Source organism: Anolis carolinensis, chromosome 6 (assembly GCF_035594765.1).
Source record: "Anolis carolinensis isolate JA03-04 chromosome 6, rAnoCar3.1.pri, whole genome shotgun sequence".
In the NCBI taxonomy this organism is placed as follows: Eukaryota; Metazoa; Chordata; class Lepidosauria; order Squamata; family Dactyloidae; genus Anolis; species Anolis carolinensis.
Window position 1 is genome coordinate 18948963 of NC_085846.1, and position 19625 is coordinate 18968587.

General features: G+C 42.9%; 2 protein-coding genes across 2 annotated transcripts in view; one reads left to right on the top strand and one right to left on the bottom strand.

Annotated features, from left to right (window-relative positions):
• Positions 1-6655, top strand: part of paqr4 (progestin and adipoQ receptor family member 4) — a 29641-nt gene extending 22986 nt beyond the window's left edge. Inside the window, exons 2-3 of the mRNA XM_003225223.4 lie at positions 959-1177; positions 3321-6655. Coding sequence (XP_003225271.1) covers positions 959-1177; positions 3321-3754 — 653 coding nt within the window. The 3' untranslated portion in view covers positions 3755-6655. The remainder of the gene's footprint in view (positions 1-958; positions 1178-3320) is intronic.
• A 1430-nt stretch (positions 6656-8085) lies between these two features.
• On the bottom strand, positions 8086-16659 carry pkmyt1 (protein kinase, membrane associated tyrosine/threonine 1). Its single transcript, XM_003225224.4, has 8 exons — positions 16513-16659; positions 12393-12763; positions 11733-12223; positions 11464-11570; positions 11108-11280; positions 10444-10706; positions 8995-9075; positions 8086-8807 (listed from the first exon to the last, which is right to left on the bottom strand). Exons 2-8 carry the CDS (start codon positions 12759-12761, stop codon positions 8567-8569), a joined length of 1725 nt encoding a protein of 574 aa, XP_003225272.1. The 5' UTR covers positions 12762-12763; positions 16513-16659; the 3' UTR covers positions 8086-8566.
• Positions 16660-19625: the final 2966 nt, after the last annotated feature.

Genomic DNA, 19625 nt, shown 5'->3' on the forward strand with positions numbered 1-19625 from the left:
TGTTTTCCAAGTCATGTTGTCTCGTGTTATGAGAGTCTCAGTTTTGTCTTGTTGGCTTCTGGGGAGATTTCTGGCATGATTTGCTTTGGGACTAAAAAAAAATCAGTCCATACTATCTGTAGAAATATCCGTTACATCTAAAATGAGTTGATTTCTTCTTTTGTCAGCTTCCTCCACTCTGGCTTTCGCATTAATACATAGAAATTGGAAATATTGTGACATGGACGACCCTGGTTTTGTATTCTTTCCGCTTTATATATCATTATACGTGTGAGGATGTCTGAGTGTGTCAGAGTAGCTGAGGATAATACTGTCAGGAAACTAGAGTTTTTGAAGACACTAAACGCTGCCCTAGTAGGGTCACCCAAGGTGGAAAGCTCAAAGTAGAGAGATTGACTAGGATGCAGCCATTCTCTTCAAAGAACAACTGCTGCATCAGCAGAAAAGAACTGATAGTTCCAGTGGTGTGAAGGGATAAAAAGCTACAGAAGGGAAATTACTGGGCAGTAGGAGGGGATGGTGATGCTGATGGAGGATCTCTTAGTTTCAAAATGCAAGCAGATGCACTTTACTAACTCTTCTTAATACTAAAAGGATATTGAAGCAATCCTGAAACTTACTTAGAAAAATAAATTTAGATAATATGCTTTGTGGATTCCAGACCATCTGATAGACCCACCAAAGTCCACAAAACCTTTGGGCTCTTTAAAGTCTGAAAGAGACTAATAAGGCTATGTCCATAAATCTTGTCTGAATGAAGCAGAAGGCTGCTCTGGTAAGTCACTTGTGAATGTCATTTACCCTGAAAACTAATGAGGAAAATATGTGAAAGAAATTCATGTTTATACCTAATTGTACATAAAATTGGATGGATGTCAAGGAGATGGAAGTTTCCAGTTCCAACCCTCTCCAGAGACAGAATACTAGGCCAACTGTAGTTTTTCTTTCTTTTCTCCAGGCATACCTCTACTTGGGTGTCTCGTCGTGCTGCCGTTGACCATTCCATGGACCCGACTCACAGTGTCATGGCTGGGAATAGTGCACTACTTGGCGTGTATCTTTCCACAGTTGGGCAGCGTGCTCTACCACCTCTTTATGAATCATGAGGGAGGTCCTGCTGTCTACCATACCTTGCTCACCCTTGATATGTGTGGGATATGCATGGTCAACACCTTGGGTGAGTTTAAGGTTCAGAGTTGTGTAGTAGTTCTACATGTGGAACTGTGGTATGATTATGAATTTATCACTACTACCACCCCCACTTAGGAGCCCCCGGTAGTGCAGTGAGTTAAACCCTTATGCTGGCAAGACTATTGACTTGAAAGTTGGGCTGCTGATTTGAAGCTTGCCAGTTCAAATCCAATCCTGGGAGAGCATGGATGAACTCCCTCTATCAGCTCCAGCTCCATGCAGGGACATGAGAAAAACCTCCCACAAGGATGGTAAAACATCAAAACATCCGGGCATTCCCTAGGCAACGTCCTTGCATTCCCTAGGCAACGTCTTCTCACACCAGAAACGACTTGCAGTTTCTCAAATCACTCCTGACTTGAAAAAAAATCATGTTTACCATAGAACCACTGAAGCCATTCTGTGCTGGATGAGAGCATCATCTAGCTATGACCCTGTGGGCAGGCATAAGTCAATTACATCTGCAAGTCGCTTCTGGTGTGAGAGAATTGGCCGATTGCAAGGACGTTGCCCAGGGGAGACCCGGATGTTTGATGTTTTACTATCCTTGTGGAATGCTTGTCTCATGTCCCCACATGGGGAGCTAGAGCCGACAGACGGGAGCTCATCCCGCTCCCCGGATTCCAACCACCAGCGTTTCAATCAGCAGTTCTGCTGGCACAAGGGTTTAACCCATTGCGCCACTGGGGGCTCCGGTCATATGACTAAAATAGACATATTCAGGCATAACACCGGGATATGCCACCAACAAAATGACAGTGAGTATCTCTAAGCACCAGCTTAAGTATGCTGGCAGACATTTATGCTCTGATTGCAGGCCAATAGATTTCAGGTCAAAGAAGGCAAATAGGCGGTTGAAGAGACATGATAGGAATGCATAATATTATGCATAAGGCAGTGAAAAAATAGCAGCAATGAAATACCCTGATGGTACGAAATCTTAAAAATTAAGATGGGTCAGACTTGATTAGCACCCAGAAGGGGGACTACCAGGTGATACCAGGTGCTATAGGCTGTATTCAGAGGAAGGCAATGGCAAGCCTCCTCTGATTAAATCTTGCCAAGATCATAAGATGCAGTTTCCATGGATGGGCAACCATAAAGATTCCCATAACTAGACAACCATAAAGAGAAATCAGATAGAATACTTGAACCCAATTTTTCTCATGAAGTTTGATGGCAGGAATTGCAGGATATATAAAAGAAAGAATTCCTTCACATACTTCACACTTATGTGATAGAATTTGCTACGGACGATGCTTAGGAAGCTACCTTATGTATGCCAAGTCTGGAGTAGGTACACCTAGCCCAGTACTTTCCACTGACAGCACTTCTGTAGTATTGATAGCACTTCTAGAGTGGAACTCTCTGCCTGGGAGTGTGGTGGAGGCTCCGTATTTGGAGGCTTTTAAGCAGAGGCTTGATGGCCATCTGTCAGGGGTTCTTTGAATGTGATTTTCCTGCTTCTTGGCAGGGGGTTGGACTGGATGGCCCATGAGGTCCCTTCCCACTCTTTGATTCTATTGGGCATAGGCCTTTACCACCCTCCACCTTGTTTTAACTAGGAGTTTTACTTCTGTAAAATATATGCTTTGCTTTAAGCATAGTAGGGATAAAGCACGGATTTCAGTTGGGTAAACTCTTGGGCCAGATTCAATTAGCTTGTAGTGAAAGACCATGTAAGAGCTACAATTACGTAGTTAAGTAGTGTCTTCTGGCTTGATCTCTGTGAATCTCTGCTTACTGGGAAGCAGCTACTGCAAGCAACAGGATCTACTGTCCTGTTGATCAGGATGCAGTTGTCTGACGGTGACATTATCAATTTCCATTTTGACATGCAAGGCCCCTGTTGTAATTCTTCCTCTTACCAGAAATTGCTTGCATGGGGAGTTGGCAGAAATGTAATTCAGCTGCTTCTCAAGAAAAAGAATCACTACAGCTTTTGCCTGGCAAAAAGCTGGGGGATTGTCACAGTTCTTACCCCCTGAACAAGTGAATATGTAGGGATCAAGAATTACTAATTTGTGAGTGCTAGAAACTGGCCACACAAGCTCCAATTACCTGTTGCATTTGTCCTTGAACATCCTTAAAAGATTGACTCTGTGTCTATCTCCCTTTCTCCTCTGCAGGTGCTCTGCCAATCATCTACTGCACGCTGGCCTGCTTCCCAATTCCCCGCACTCTTTCCTTGCTGTCCTACACCGGCTTGTCAAGCTACGGCATCTTCTGCGCAGTGACTGCCCGCTCCAGTGTCAATCGCCTCCGGGCCTTTGTCTGGCAGGCCCTGTATCGCTTCTTTTTCTTCTTCCTGCGCTGGATGGGACTGGGAACAGGTCATCCTTCTTCGCTGCGTTCATACCTCATAATGGATGGGTTGGCCTTCCTTGGGGGTGTCATCAATATCTCGCGGGTGCCCGAGCGCTGGAAGCCGGGACGTTTTGACTACTGGTTCAACAGCCATCAGATTATGCACGTGCTGGTGGTAGTCAGCATCCTCTATTTACACTGGGGAGTAGTGGCTGATCTACAGTGGATCACCAATGACGCCTGCTCAATGGAATGACCATGCTGTGTCTGGGCTCGCACCTCAGCCTTCAGCAGGAAAACCCCACTGATTGAAAAGCGGGATGCTTCCGAAGTGTAGGCTGCTAGATCTCATTGGTTCAAAGTCTTCTACAAGGGCTGAATTGGACAAGAAAGCATGTAGAAACAACCTACTTAGAGCAGGGTGGGGTTCCCCCCTTCTGGGTCCAAGGCTTTCCATTGGATCAGGACACTTGTGGGTCAAACAATGAATTTCTATTGATCTGAGGTGCTCTGAAATCAGCTAGTGGTCTACCCTTAATCTTCCAAATTACTACCATGGGGTGAATTATTTGGTTAGGAAATGGGCTGGCTGGCTGACTGGCTTAGACTCCTAACTTGTTGGGACCCTACAAGTCATTTCCTCTACGCTGTGGGCCTTCCTCTAAGTCTGTCACCAGAGCTAGTTTTCTCCTGGGCTTTGGTGTGGTCATGGAGGAAGAATACTGTTGCTTCAACCTAATTTTCACCTGTTTTGAAGGTGAAGTACGCACTGGGAGAAGAGTAATTGAGTAGAAGACACTTGTTTTGAGTACAGCTTCTCTGCTTTCTAGAGACATGGTATTTAAATAGACTTTTTATCCAGGTATCTTTCAGACACCATGCAATACTTTCTGGGTTTTTTTTTTAAAAAAGGGCTGGTTAGACACCTGGGTGCCAAGGTCAGCTGCACTTAAGTGAAGGGGAGGTTCTGTTGGAAAGAGTTGGGATGCAGTTAGCCAGGTGATTGGAAAAGAGATGCTCTCTGTATGTATTTAATTTGCTCTGAAATGACTTGAAGCACTGAACCAGCATTTCCTTTCCCCTTCCCTGCCAAAGAGGCAACCAGGGGCCTTGAAACTGGGTTGGGGTGGAAGGTCAGGGGTTCAAGTTTCCACTTCTGGTAGTTTTCACCAAATTTGTGATTATGGCTCTTACAGCTTGTCTCGATTTCTGATTTTTTTCCCCTAGTGATTGCTACTTACAGATACACCCAAGATACTGTTTTCTCCTTTGCCAGCTAGACTTCTGCCAGAGCATATGCTTTCCAGAGTTTGTTTTATTTCCTGATGACTCTCCTACCGCATATAATTTTTGGCTTGGAGGTAATTCTACTCCTCTTTCCAAATTACTGTAGATTTTTTCCCTTTCACTGGCATTTTGAATTGGTGGTCCATCGTGACAGGTTCACTGTGGAGTTTTGCTTGTTTGGCTAGAACTGGATTCATCAGGTTGATTCCTACTCTAAAAAATGTTAAGATCTTATCTCAGATCCCAGCTAGATTTCTGTGTGAGCTGTTTAAGAACATAGAGTTGGAAGGCTGAGCCCCAGTTCGTTTTCTGGCAAGGCATTTGGCCATTCCTTTACACACCTCGTCCTCCCTTCTGTCCCCAAGTTAGGAACTGGGAGGTCAGGCATTTCCTTCAGGTGTCTGAAATTTGGCCCAGAGTCCTTTAGGTGCTCCTCCATTTTAGGTGCTTGCTTGATGCCAGTGAGGCCAATATATATTGTTTTAAATAAAAAACATAACCATGTTTCTGTTGTTCAAAACAGCGGGCCTTATCCCTCTTCAGCAGCCAGGTCCTCAACGACTATATCATGTGCTGGCTTTTAATGTGAATCAGGAATGAGTATTTGGTGGCTGCTTAAACGTTGGACTTTGGTACCATCATTCTTAACCATGAACCATGCTGGCTGAGGTGCCACAGGTTCCTCACCCATAATGTAAATGGTTTTTCAGCTGGCATTTGTTCCAGATCTTCATGGTAAAAATTCTGAAGTCACTTTTGAAGGGGGGGGGGGGGATTAGCCTCGGAAGAATGCATCCGGACCAGTCCAGCAAGCCAATCCATATAAAGGCATTTTAATTTACGTTCAGCAAATATTATTTACCTAGATTACAAGAATGTGGCTTTTAAAAAGCTCTTGTAGATGATGGTATTCCTCCCTTCCTACAGTGGGGCTTTCTCTTTTTTCTATGCAGCACCGGTCTTAATCCATACTGTATCAGTGGCTGAGCAAAGGAGCATGTGTGAAAAGAGTTAAGGACTTATTGTGGTGATCCACGCTGGTACTGAGTTCTCAGTGTGTATAAGACAAACCTATCTAGATTCGATTGCGTCAGAGCCAAACAAGATATGGCATGTAGTTGTATCTTTCTATAAATCCGAGTGGGTGGGAGAAAGTTACCCTCTTGCAGTTTCACTCAGTGGAAAGTGAGTGGGTGGGAGAGAGTGCGGTGAGCAGACCAACCAGAGCATCCCCACTCCTTCTCCTAAAATTCTCAGGAGCCTGGGGCTATGTATATTCCTGAGAAAAGTCCTGCAAATGCATGCCATATTAATTGGGATCTGTCATCTCTAGAGAGGATGACTCAGCTGGTGGATAAGAACTTCGACCAATCAGATACAACTTTAACAGTGAACAGCTAAAGTGCAGATGGGAAAGTGGGTCTTGGGACAAGTAGCTATTGTAAAGTCTACTGCCTTGGTGGAGAATACCCAAGCTGAGGCCTTGTTTACTCGCCACAGGTTGTCTTCTGCTGTGGCAGAAGGAAGAAGCATTAACAAGTCTGCATTAGGAAGAGGAAAGGACTGACTAAAGCCTCCCACATTGGGGTGTGAAGCGTCTTTCTGCACTGCAACTTTGGGCTGCAGCGGTTTCACCTGCTGCCACAGCCCAGTCTTGTCTCTTGTTATCTCAGGGTAGACGGACATGGTTAATGTTCGCAGCTTTTTTGGGCTGAAGTGACATATCTCTTTAAAATAAAAGAGCAAGGCACCCAGTTAAAATGCACTTCAAGGAGGAGGGAGAGAAGGATAATGTAGGTGCTTACGGTCCCAGAACCTCTTGTTGGACAGAGGGCATGTCTGGGCTTCTAATAAAGAGATGTCTAAGGAACACTTGTGTTGTTTTTTTTGCCTGGCCTGTGATAAGTGGTATTTGTTCTTTTTGGAGTTCTTCAGCAACATCTTCTAAATGATGGTTACAGCCTCTTCTGATCCTTTTCTAGCACACTCAAGAGAACTCCCCAGGTTTCAATCTGACATTTTCAACTGTGCAATACACCAGACACTAGAGCTTTGTCCATGACACTATATTTGCAGTAGTTATTGTAGAGGTGGGAACCTGTAACAGTCCAGATTTTAAATTACCACTCCGATAATCTCTTGACCAATGGCCATTCTGTCTGGGAGACCTACAACAGACTCCTGATCTTAAGTTAACAGTAAACAGAATCGCTGGCTGAAGGGTTCAGCTACATGCTGAGGTCAGCTAACTGTGTATTTCATTTTGTATAAAACACTTCACTCCTCTTGGCTTAAAACATGTTTAGGACAGCTGTGAGATTACAGTTCACAATTTAGTAATCAATCTTGCTGAAAGCAGTGGAATTAACTGTACTTAAATAGTTTCATTACTTTCACTGAAGTTAGCATTTTAGAAAGCTTGTGGTTTGTACTGCCCTTTCCTTTCCACTTTATAAGATCACATATACTTGAGGTGTTTTTTGAACTGCTAGCTTTAGAAAGAATTTTTAACAACTTTCCTACTACCGTATATCAAAGGAGCAAAAGTAGGTTGCAAACACTGAGGAGACTAGATTGATTGTGGGGCTTCAAGACCTTTCTTATATTCTGGTTTCTGATATGCTCTATCTGTATTGATCTGCATTTGGGAAGACTGGAATGTCTTGTTACTGACACTCAACTTCAGTATTAGGTCTGAAGTACACAATTTTAACAAGCTGGTAGGAGGAATTATTTTTGTGCGCACATTAATTGTTATAGTCACTAGGGAAAGAAATTCAGTTAGAATTGTAGTGTAAAATTATTGAATGGCCAAGTTCAATCAGAGTAAATTATACAAGACTCCAGAAGTTCTTATGATAAAATCCAATTTGACAGGACAACCTACACTCAGCATCAAAATATACTGTGTCTTTTCCTCTACTTAGGCTGCAAATTACTGTGTTTTAACTGAAGACCACTGGAACACATTAGATACCAATACCTGTTATGAACAGGATTCCAGCTAGATGTTTTTAGTTCAAAACCACTATCTGGCTCTTTCTAAATACACTTCTCTTGAAGTTTCAGCAAACACAGCCTATACGTTCAAGGTTTTATATTAGTTGGGTTTTAAAAACAAACCAAAAGCTTCAATGAATTGTATAGATTGCCTCAAGTGACTTGCAAGAACTGGCTTTTCTTGTAAAATATTTGATTTGGTTCTCAATAGCCCCTCACATTGGTCGTCTTCCTTTATGGAGATCCAACTTGGACTATGATCTAATCATATCTAAGGATGAGAAACACACAACCATTCAGTGGATGTTTATAGGTGCTTTTATTGTCAAATCCCTACAGCTGCCACCCTTCGTAAAACCCCAGAATGGAAGAGAAAGGTAACAGGCCCCAATCCCACAAATGGCAGAAATATAAAGCAGGAAGGGACAAAACTTAAAAGAATGTGTATATATTAAACCCACATCCCCACAGAAATCAGGGACTTTGTTCCCCTAAAATAACCTCTGGTGGTACAGTACTGTTTTCCTTGCCATCCAGCAGATGCTGCTTCGAGCCCCTGATGGCAATGATATCTATCTCAAAAACAGTGCCACTGTAGACATCAAGTAGAGAAGAGACTCAGGGCAGCATGCCTATAAACTCTGTTTCCTCATTGCTAGATTTAGCTTTGTCACAGCTCACCCCCTCAGTACACTGGCCACATATGTAACGTGGATTGGAAGGGCTCCTCTGTATCCCAGGGGCCTAAGCAAATGGGTAACAAAAAAAACTTAAGTTGCCATCACTTCTGCTCAAATGTCATGGAATCTTCAAACATGCTCAGCAAATTTTTTGGTTCAAAGGTGGAGGACTGATCTGAGCACTGGGGATCAGTTGGTTTCCATTCATCTTCCTTATCATCCTCAAAAGCCAGTGTGCGCCGCAGACTATCTACAGGCAACGAATCAGATGAAGTAGAACTGCTGCTTAGGGACTTTCGGCTGATGTAGCTGAGATTGGGGCTATTGAGAATGACCAAAGACCTATGAGAAATCAAGAAAAATGGAGTGATTGTAAAAAACAAAACAAATCCCAGGTTAGGTGTTATCAGGATCTCTTGAAATTTACCCTGACAGTGAAGGATACACTTTGCCACAAAAGACTCCACAGCAAGGAAGTGTTGACAAAGCTTCAGAATGGAGAAGATGACATCTTTAGTCAACAGCTCACCTGTCATTAGTATGCTGGGGTGAAAGATGCCGTGGCGTTGATGTGCTTCCTACACATGGGCAGATTGGGGAACCAGGATGTCTGGAATAGCAAAAATATGGAGATTATCAGTGTCATCTAATCATTAGTATTAATTTCCTGGAGTTAGCAATAGCCAAAAAATATATATACCCAGAAACAGGTTAAAAGGGAAGGGTAATATCAACCAGGTTCCTTAATTGACTTGTTGCTTAAAATTTAAATGTTAAACGGGTATAAAGAACAACTTTAGTAATCAGAGTGGATAGTTATTTTAAAGGAGTAGCTTATGAGATCTTAGCATAGTTCAAAGACAATGTAGAAAATAGCTTTATAGCACAAGAAAAATGAATTTTATATAACAAAACAGTATTAAGAGTTTTTATTAAACAAAATGTGTAGGAACTATTTACAACATAATGATTTGGAATAAAGATTATGATTCACATGAGCAACACACATCACCACTTCTCAAATGAAGCCACTTTTGTATAAATGCCATAAATTGGCTTCAACTGAGAGGACTGAAGGTCAAGAAAAAATTATGTATTTAGAGTTTATCAGAAGTACAGGTAGAATAATGGACTGAGATTATTATGTTATATGATCTAGCATTCCTCAGAGAGAAGTAGTAACTTGCTTCATTTTATAGGTCTAATTCAATACAGTTAAGGTTATGGAGAAATTCTCTCCAACCAAAGCCATTCAATGCCATTTTTTGGCTGCTTTTCCCTCCAAAAACAAGCTAAAAGCAGTCAAAATATGAACTCTTCAAAAGACAAATGAAACATATCCTGAAACAAAATTGCTACAATTAAAACTACAAATAAATGTTGAACGCTTATTCAATACCCCCCCAAACTAGAAATAATGAATATAGGCTGGAGATACAGTTAGTAAACAACTGGACCATTTGCTGGATGTTGCATTCTCTAAATGCTTTATGTTTGAAAGTATGATTGGTGGACTGAATTTTTGTGGTTTTATTTCATTGTACGTTAACTAAGAGGTGGCACCTTGCTCCATATCGTTCAGAGTTTCTTCCATGGTCCTTTTACCCTTTTAACCTTACAACTCTTTAGGATATAAAAGGCTGAGAAAGAATAATTACCCAGTTAATCTCTGAGTTAGTGATCAGAAGCCATGGGGCAAGCCCAATATACCATCCACTATGTGACACTAACTGCTGGTAGCCTCTTTATCTTATCAGATTGTATTTGATAGGCCTCAAGAACCTATCAGTTTTGACTGGCTAGTAAGCCTCAATTCCAAGAAGGGATGCAGTCATCTTTCCTGGTAGCAGACAATTTGATTACTTCATGCTCTTGGACCAGACTCTCACATTTGGTAAAATTACACAGCTATCTTTGAACTGGGCCAGTGCTACAAGAGTAATCACGCCTTCTTTCACTCTATGCGTATCCCACTTACTGGTCTGAGAACGGTAGCTCCATGGGACAAGTGTGGTTGTGATGTCCAACAGTGCCTGAAAGCTCAAAGACATCTCTGCCAAGACTTTCTTCAATATTTTCATCTTCCTCCTCACCCCAGTCATTAGAAAGGATGCTGTCTTGGAAGGGTAGAACCAGGGGTGAATGTGGAGGTGTTACTGGAACACTCCGGTGCCAGAATAGCAGCCAGTGAGCTGGGCTGCATACAGTCTCCCAGACCCACTGCATAAATCTAAGGAAGGTCTGGAACAAGCAGGAGGGAAGAGTCACACTCTGAATATTAGGAGACCAAAAAATAGCTGCCACACCACACAATAACAGTGAATAGGGACATTTTCATACAAAACAGAGACAACATTACAGAGGCTGGTGTATCACCATAGCCCCCCTCCCCAAACAACAGTAACTAACATTATTACAGGTTTAATCACTCACAGAGAGGACACGGAACTCTCTCAGTCTAATGCACTCATAAGAAAACCAGCATCCATTTTGGGAAATAAACAATGAAGCAGGAAAGGGCTGCAAATTATCAACACTGCAAAGAAGGGACTGACTTAGTGCTATGAAAAGTACAGTAGGCAACTGAAAAGGACAACTGCGAATTTAGTATTGTTATTATCAGTGGTTAAGTCTATGCTCACTTTGAACATGGAAACCCCTTGCTGGATCCCAGATTGTGCCAGGAGCATCAGTTTCCTCCACCTTGCCATCCTCCGTATGAGGCTGGAAGCAAGCAGTGTTTCCACTGAGGGCCGGTGCTGAGGATTGGGTTCCAACATGGCAGCCAGAAGTGTCCGCAGCTCAGCAGAAAGATCTGAAAAGGGCAGGAATGTTCAAGTTGCTTATCTTGTTTTTTTTTCAGCATATTGAATTTTCCATGTCACTAGCTTTTTCTCCTTAACCTGTCTAGTTTTAAGAATACTTTTCCATCTGCCTGCTTCTCATGAGGATTAACTGTGTCTTGCTCTGATCAATATTGTGTGTGGCTCCCACTCACCTGCAGTGAACTCAGGAGGCAGATAACCCTGTCGCAGCTGCTGCCATCCTTCACCTCCATTGGGAAGCTCCATGTTGCAGGCAATCTCTAAAATAGTTATGCCGAGACTGGTAAAGAAAAGAAAACACACTGATAAAGAAACAGCCAACACACATTATTGGACTACAGGAGCAATTTATATCACAATGGATTATAAGGTGGGGAGCAAGAGCCACAAGTGAGAAGCTGATGGCTAACTTGGCTCCCCTACTTTCCATCTCACCCCACACCTGAAGATGTCAGCAGCCTTGGTGTATTCTCCATGGAGCAACTCAGGGGCCATGTAACGGGGATCCCCCTCTTGAGCATCACTGAGATCTCCACGGTCCAGCTCCAGCATCAGGCCAAAGTCGCCCAGTTTACAAACGTTGTTAGATGACAGAAATATGTTAGCTGGCTTGATATCCATGTGTAAAAGATTGTGGTCATGTAGGTGACGCAGTCCCTGCAGCAAGTCCCAGAGGAAGACCCTCACCTGCCATTCAGGTAGTGGCCCATACTTCTCACAGTACTGCAGCAGACTGCCCGGGCACAATTCTGTCTGGATGTAGAGCTGCCCACACTCCTCCCAGGCCTGTACGAAGCTCACACAGTTGGGGTGGTACCCTACGCGTTCATGCTTGCGCACCTCGGCCAGTTTTCTCTGCCTGTCACCCTCGCCTCGAAAGGGCTCCACAGAACGTTTCACAGCATACAGCTGTCCATCCTCCCTATAACGTACCTATAAAACAGATGGAATAACTAAGTCAAACTCATATTCTAAAGAGGGTTCCAACCCCACTTCACAGAAAAATCCCCTGCCAAGGTAGTGCTTCCGGATATCTTGACACCAAGCAGAGAGTGGAATTATGCTGTCCCTAGAACACACAGATTTTAGAAACTATGCTTACCTTATATACTTCACCAAAAGAGCCTCGTCCTAGACAGCTCAGCTGCTGGAAACACTGTCTGAAAAACAACTCTCTTTTGGTTGGGTCATATAAGCGACTATGCAGGGGCTGTTCTTGCCTTTTCTCTCCATGGAAGGAAACACTATGTGGTTGGAGTCTGGTCCATGGCTGCAACTGGCGAACAGAGAAAACTCGGCTCACAGTTAGCGTACTCTTGTAGCGCGGCCGTGGAGGGACGGTATAGCTGAGGGGCTGGCGGGCCCGCTTGGCCGAAAAGCTACATTCTGCTTCCCGGAAGAAGGCAGGCACTGGCAAAGGAGTGTGACTCAGCTGGGACTCGGCCTCTACACAGTCATGAGCTACAGGCATACCTGGAAGCAGAAGCTAGTCATTAGAATTAAATGGTAACTTTCTCCACTATCAGAACTAAGCAGCAATGCTAGCCAGTAGCCACTAGAGAGGTTGGGAACAGGAAAAATACATATAAAATTGCAAATATTTTCAGGATGATGCTCTAGGGAGACTAACCACAGTGCTGGAGAAAAAAAAATGAAACTCTTACAAACTGATACTAGAGGTTGTCTAGTGATCTTGCTACATAAAATGAATCCTTTCTCCATGCAAAACCAAACAGCATGAAGAACAAGAAACGTCATAAACTACAGCCAGCCTTCCCCTTTCACTGTGACAAGGGGAACATGACCCCCCCCCCCCCAATAACAGTTAAAAAACCACAAATAAAGAAATTGCATTTAATTGCTAGCTATTCCTTGCATCACTTAGGACAAACGGAAATGGCTCTTCATTTTTAATTTCTAACTTTTACAGAAAACAAGCTTTTGTTGAGCTTCTCTGTTCCTTTATAGGCTGTTTTGCAGGAGAAATTTGTTTTTTGTTCATAGCTATTTTCAAGTTCTGTCTACCAGTCAGAGGTCTTGACAGAGGCCTTGGTGTATTGACAGAGGTCTCCAATCATTCATTAGAATTCTATCCTCAAAGAGCAATGCCTCATGAAGTGTTGTCTCCAGGAAGGGGCCATTTGGGGAGCATTTGAGATAAGATGAATTTCATCCATTTGGCACAATTGTACTAGAGCCATCAATTCAGTAACTGGGTTTTCTAATGGCCTCAGTAATTCCTGATAAACCACATGACATTCAAATGAAATTGACAAGTGTGGGATTTGAATTTCTAGTCACACTAAGACCAAAGCAAAGAAAACTTGCCAGCAGAATCACAGAAAGAAGAACTAAGCTGAGCAACAATAAGAAACAAAGAATTTCAGAGTATCAATTAACCCCACAATGAGACATGCTGCATTATCACAGGATGTATACGCCCTACACTGCTGGAGAAATTATATGGTTTAGATCAGGGGTCCCCAAACTACGGCCCGCGGGCCAGATGCGGCCCGCCAGAGCCATTTATCCGGCCCGCGCGTGCATGTTTCTCTCCTCCCCGGCCCACACGCACCTTTCCCGCCGCCGCCAAGGAAGGTGCACATGGGGCGAGTAAAAGGCCTGCGCCTTTCCTCCCTCGCCCCGTGGGCAGCTTTCCTGCCGCTGCTGCCGAGGAAGGCAGTGGGAAAGGTGTGTGCTGGTCGAGAGAGGAGAGAAAGGCACACGCCTTTTCCTAGCCCCGTGGGCAGCTTGCTGCTGCCAAGGAAGATGTTGTTGTTGTTGGTCAGGGGTTCTTTATGTTTTGGTGTACAAAAGCAGAAGGGGGGGTAGGACTAGATGGCTGAAGGAGTCTCTTCCAACCATGTTTATTACAATATTATTATTATTATTATTATTATTATTATTATTATTATTATTATAGGGGGCCGGGCTGTGGCGCAGCTGTTGAGCAGCTGTCTTAAATCACTCTGACCATGAGGTCATGAGTTCGAGGCCAGCCCGTGGCGGGGTGAGCACCCGTCAATTAAAAATAAAAAATAGCCCCTGCTCGTTGCTGACCTAGCAACCCGAAAGATAGTTGCATCTATCAAGTAGGAGATAAGGTACCACTTATAAAGTGGGGAGGCAAGATTAACTAATTTACGACCTGGAATGAGGAAGTGCCGTCAGTGTGGATGATGAAGCAGCTGCTCCCCCCTGTGGCCAGAATCGAACATCCCCTCAGAAGAAGGTTAACTTGCCTCTGCGTATGTCTCTCAGTCTCTGTTTGATGTGTTTATAGGCATTGAATGTTTGCCCTATGTGTGTTATAATGTGATCCGCCCTGAGTCCCCTTCGGGGTGAGAAGGGCGGAATATAAATACTGTAAATAAATAAATAAATAAATAGATATCTGTCAGGGGTGCTTTGATTATGGTGTGGTGCACAAAAACAGACCCAAGGGGTCTCTTCCAACCCTCATTATTTTTATGATGATGATTATTATTATTATTAACATTGAGGCTGTATTTGTTCCTTTTTGTTTGTTTTTTTACTTGAAAATAAGATATATGCAGTGTGCATAGGAATTTGTTCATAGTTTAAAAAAAAAAACTATAATCCGGCCCTCCAATGGTCTGAGGGACCGTGAACTGGCCCCCTGTTTAAAAAGTTTGGGGACCCCTGGTTTAGATGGTACTGCACCACCTGATATCAGTCAGGAAGTAGCAGCCAGTAGAGAAAGGACCAAGGCACTGACATCTCCGGCCCATTCTCTGTTCAGATATGATAAAGGTAAAGGTTTCCCCTGACATTAAGTCTAGTCATGTCCGACTCTGGGGGTTGGTGCTCATCACCATTTCTAAGCCAAAGAGCTGGTGTTGTCCAAAGACACCTCCAAGGTCATGTGGCTGGCATGACTGCATGGAACACCGTTATCTTTCCGCTGGAGCGGTACCTATTCATCTACTCACATTTGCATTTTTTGGAACTGCTAGATTGGCGGAAGCTGGACCTAACAGCGGGAGCTCACCCTGCTCCCCGGTTTTGAACCGTCAACCTTTTAGTCAGCAAGTTCAGCAGCTCAGTGGTTTAATCCACTGGACCACCGGGGGCTCCACTAATAATACAATATTATAATATTAATTATATATTACATGTAATATTACAAATAATATTACAGCACAGTGGTATAGTGCAATATAGTAATATATAACGTTAATATTAGGGGCCTCTGGTGGCACAGTGTGTTAAAACGCTGAGCTGCTGAACTTGCGGACCGAAAGGTCCCAGGTTCAAATCCCGGGAGCGGAATGATTGCCCGCTGTTGCCCCCAGCTCCTGCCAACCCAGCAGTTCGAAAACATGCAAACGTGAGTAGATCAATAGGTAAAGCTGCAGTGGGAAGGTAACGGCGCTCCATGCAGTCATGCTGGCCACATGACCTTGGAGATGTCTATCGACAATGCCGGCTCTTCGGCCTAGAAATGGAGATGAGCACCAACCCCCAGAGTCGGTCACAACTGGACTTAACGTCAGGGGAAACCTTTACCTTTACCTAATGTTAATATTGTGCTATGCTAATAATACAGTACAAATTAAGCACCAAAACATCATGTTTAACAACAAATTTGACAGAAAAAGTAGTTCAATACGCAGTAATGCTATGTAGTAATTACTGTATTTACAAATTTAGCACCAAAATATCATGATGTATTGAAAACATTGACTACAACAATGCATTGGATAATCCAGAACGTTGGATAAGCGAGTGTTGGATAAGTGAGACTCTACTGTATATACATTCTATTGCCCTACTCCAATGCAAAATTAGTAATAGTAATAATAATGATATCTGGCAACTTTAATTGAAAAGGAGGGAAAATGGGATCATATTTCCTCCACCAGCACACAGTAATAATATCAATAATTTTAATGACGCCTGGGAACCTTAATTCCCACAGGGAGGGAATCATAATAACATCATAATAACAACAACATCTGGCAAATTTAATTCTCACAGGGAGAAAGAAAAGGCCCATGTTTCCACCAATGTACGCCATTAACATTAACAATTATGGGCAACCCTCCCTTTCCCTATCAATTCTCTCCAATTTAAGAAGCCCTCATGTTGGGGAGGCAAGGAACGCCTTGCCTCTTTTCCACGCTCTGCCTCTCCAATTTCTCTGGAAAGTTGAGGGGATATTTCTCCCTCCAAACACATACACACAGAGACACACGTACCCGGATGCAGCCGCCTTCTCTTCTCCTCTCCTCGCGCCAGGGGCGACCCCTCCCACTCCCCTCCTCAGAACGTTGGGACCAACGCTCCGCGCTCGCGCCAAAATTTCCAAACGGGCTCGCCCACTTACGTCACCGCGGCAAAGCGAGAGAAAGAGGGGAGGGGTTAAGGGCACATGCCCCGCCCCCCTTTCCCCCTCTCTCAGCCTCCTCGGCGCCATTTTTCTCTCTTTTCGCCAATCAGGAACCACCAAAGGAGGTGATTGACAGCAAAGGAAGAGACACGTCTTGACTGGGTCCCTGCAGTGTATTGCAAACTTGGGCCTTCCAGGTGTTTTGGACTCCAACTCCCACCATTCCTAACAGCCTCAGGCCCCTTCCTTTTCCCCCTCAGGTGCTTAAGCGCCCATGCCTGGTCTAACTTAACAATGGCAAACCTGTGTCACTGACAAAATACAGCACCACTTAAACTGCCAGGGCTCAATGGTTGGTGTGTTATTTTTGTCACGTGTGCTGGGGAAAGCATTTAATTTCGTTGTACAATGGCAATAAAGTTATTCTATTCTACGGTGTCATGGGAGTTGAAGTTTTACAGCTTCTTTGGCCTTCATTGGCACCTGACCAAATTACAACTCCCATGATTCCATAGCATTGAACCATGGTAGTTAAAGTGGTGTCAAACCGAATTAAATCCATAATGTAGATTTATGTGTGAGGAGCAACTTGAGAAACTGCAAGTCGCTTCTGGTGCGGGAGAATTGGCCGTCTGCAAGGACGTTGCCCAAGGGATGCCCGGATGTTTTACCCATCGCGCCACTGGGGGCTCCCACAATGTAGAGTGATCATCTTGTGCAATGCAGTGGCACACAGCACTCATTTTGGCCAAAAGTCATGCCAGGATCAAGGTAATACAGTAGAGTCTCACTTATCCAACATAAACGGGGCAGCAGAACGTTGGATAACCAAATATGTTGGATAATAAGGAGGGATTAAGGAAAAGCCTGTTAAAAATCAAATTAGGTTATGATTTTACAAATTAAGCACCAAAACATCATGTTATACAACAAATTTGACAGAAAAAGTAGTTCAATATGAAGTAATGCTACGTAGTAACTACTATATTTACGAATTTAGCACCAAAATATCACAATGTATTAAAAGCATTGACTACAAAAATGCGTTGGATAATCCAGAATGTTGGATAAGCGAATGTTGGATAAGTGAGACTCTACTGTACTTACAAATGTACAATAGAAAATTGCAAGACATTGCAAGAAAAACAATCTATGAAGAACAAGCTGGTTTCCGAAATGTATATAGCATCATAGATTAATGCTTCATATTAAATCACGTCATAAGGAAATACACAAAGGTAATGAAAAATCATGTCCATGCTGCTTTCATTGACCTTTCTGCTGCTTTTGACTCCATCAACAGAAATAGATTATAGGGAAAGTTATAGAATTATGATATAGATTGCAGATTGGTGAGACTGATACAGGAATTATACTTCAATACAGAAACGAGGGTCAGATTTGGCAGAAATGGCTCACTGACAGAAGCCTTTTCTACAACAAGCGGAGTAAAATAGGGATGTTTATTGGCCCATACTCTATTTAACATCTACATGAATTTTATACACTTCTGACAGCTATTCTTTTGCCTCTTCTTGATTGGCTGAGAAACAAACCGGCTAGGATACACACAGTGATTGGCTGGCAGTTTCTCTGACATCACTGACAGGAGGAGGAGATCCACATGGCGGGAAGAAGAACAGCTGGTTATTGGTAAGTAAGTTTAAATGTTTCACCTCAATGGATGCTGTGAAACTGAAGGAGATGATGACGTGGGTATGCAGATGATTCTTGATTGATTTAAGTGTCCAGTTCCATGAAGAGAAAGATGCAACACCCAGGGAACAAAAGGTGGTCATTCTGGGTGACCAGAGGCTTGAATGCCCTTTCAAAAGGCTAATGTATTCTTATTTGTTTTAGCCTTTCCTTTGTGAAACCATAAGCCTCAGATCATATTTAAACAGGTAAAACATTGTCAACATAGCCCTGGTGCCAAAGGAGTTATCCATCTTGTATATAAACACAAAGGAAATGATATTATCTAGCTTGAGAGATCGCAGGGAGAAACCTTTTTAATTGTTCAGCGATCTCCATTCCCAGAAGCTTTTTAAATACAGTAGAGTCTCACTTATCCAAGCCTCTGGATTATCCAAGCCATTTTTGTAGTCAATGATTTCAATATCTCGTGATATTTTGGTGCTAAATTTGTAAATACAGTAATTAAAACATAACATTACTGCATATTGAACTACTTTTTCTGTCAAATTTGTTGTATAACATGATGTTTTGGTGCTTAATTTGTAAAATCATTACTTAATTTGATGTTTAATATGTTTTTCCTTAATCCCTTCTTATTATCCAAGATTATTATCATTATCCAAGATTTTCGCTTATCCAAGCTTCTGCCGGCCCGTTTAGCTTGGATAAGTGAGAATCTACTGTATTGGGCACTGGGAGAAGCAGCTCCCTTCATAATATATTTGATACAGTTTTATACATTTAGGAATTTATACAGTATACAATCAAAACAAGTTACACAATAAATATTTTATACATTTATTAAAGGGTTTAGACATTTGAGGTACAGTTGCTGCTGGATTCTTTCGGAGCTTCCAGAGGCTTCGATACTGTGTAACTTTGAAAGAGCAGATTTTTTTTTTAAAGGAAAATAAAATCATATCTCTTACTTGGAGTCTCTCTGAAGGTCCAGATCAATTTGGGAAGGGGGTGCTGTGGCTTGATAACACTGTCACTCCATCCTCAAATTGCTTCTGAATTAGCTGCCACCCCAACAATATATTTCTGTAGCTCTTCAGAGTTGCTGTTAGTCACTTGGGGCCCTTCCAGACAGGCTCTATACCCCAGGATCTGATCCCAGGTTTTCAACTTTAAACTGGATTATATGAATCTGCACTACCAGATAATCTGGGATAAACAGAAAACGTTGAATCAGATCATGGGTTATAGGGCCTGTCTAGAAGGGCCCTTCATCACCTATCTGAGTCATGTCATCTTTTCTGGGTTGCTGAGTTTTATGAATAG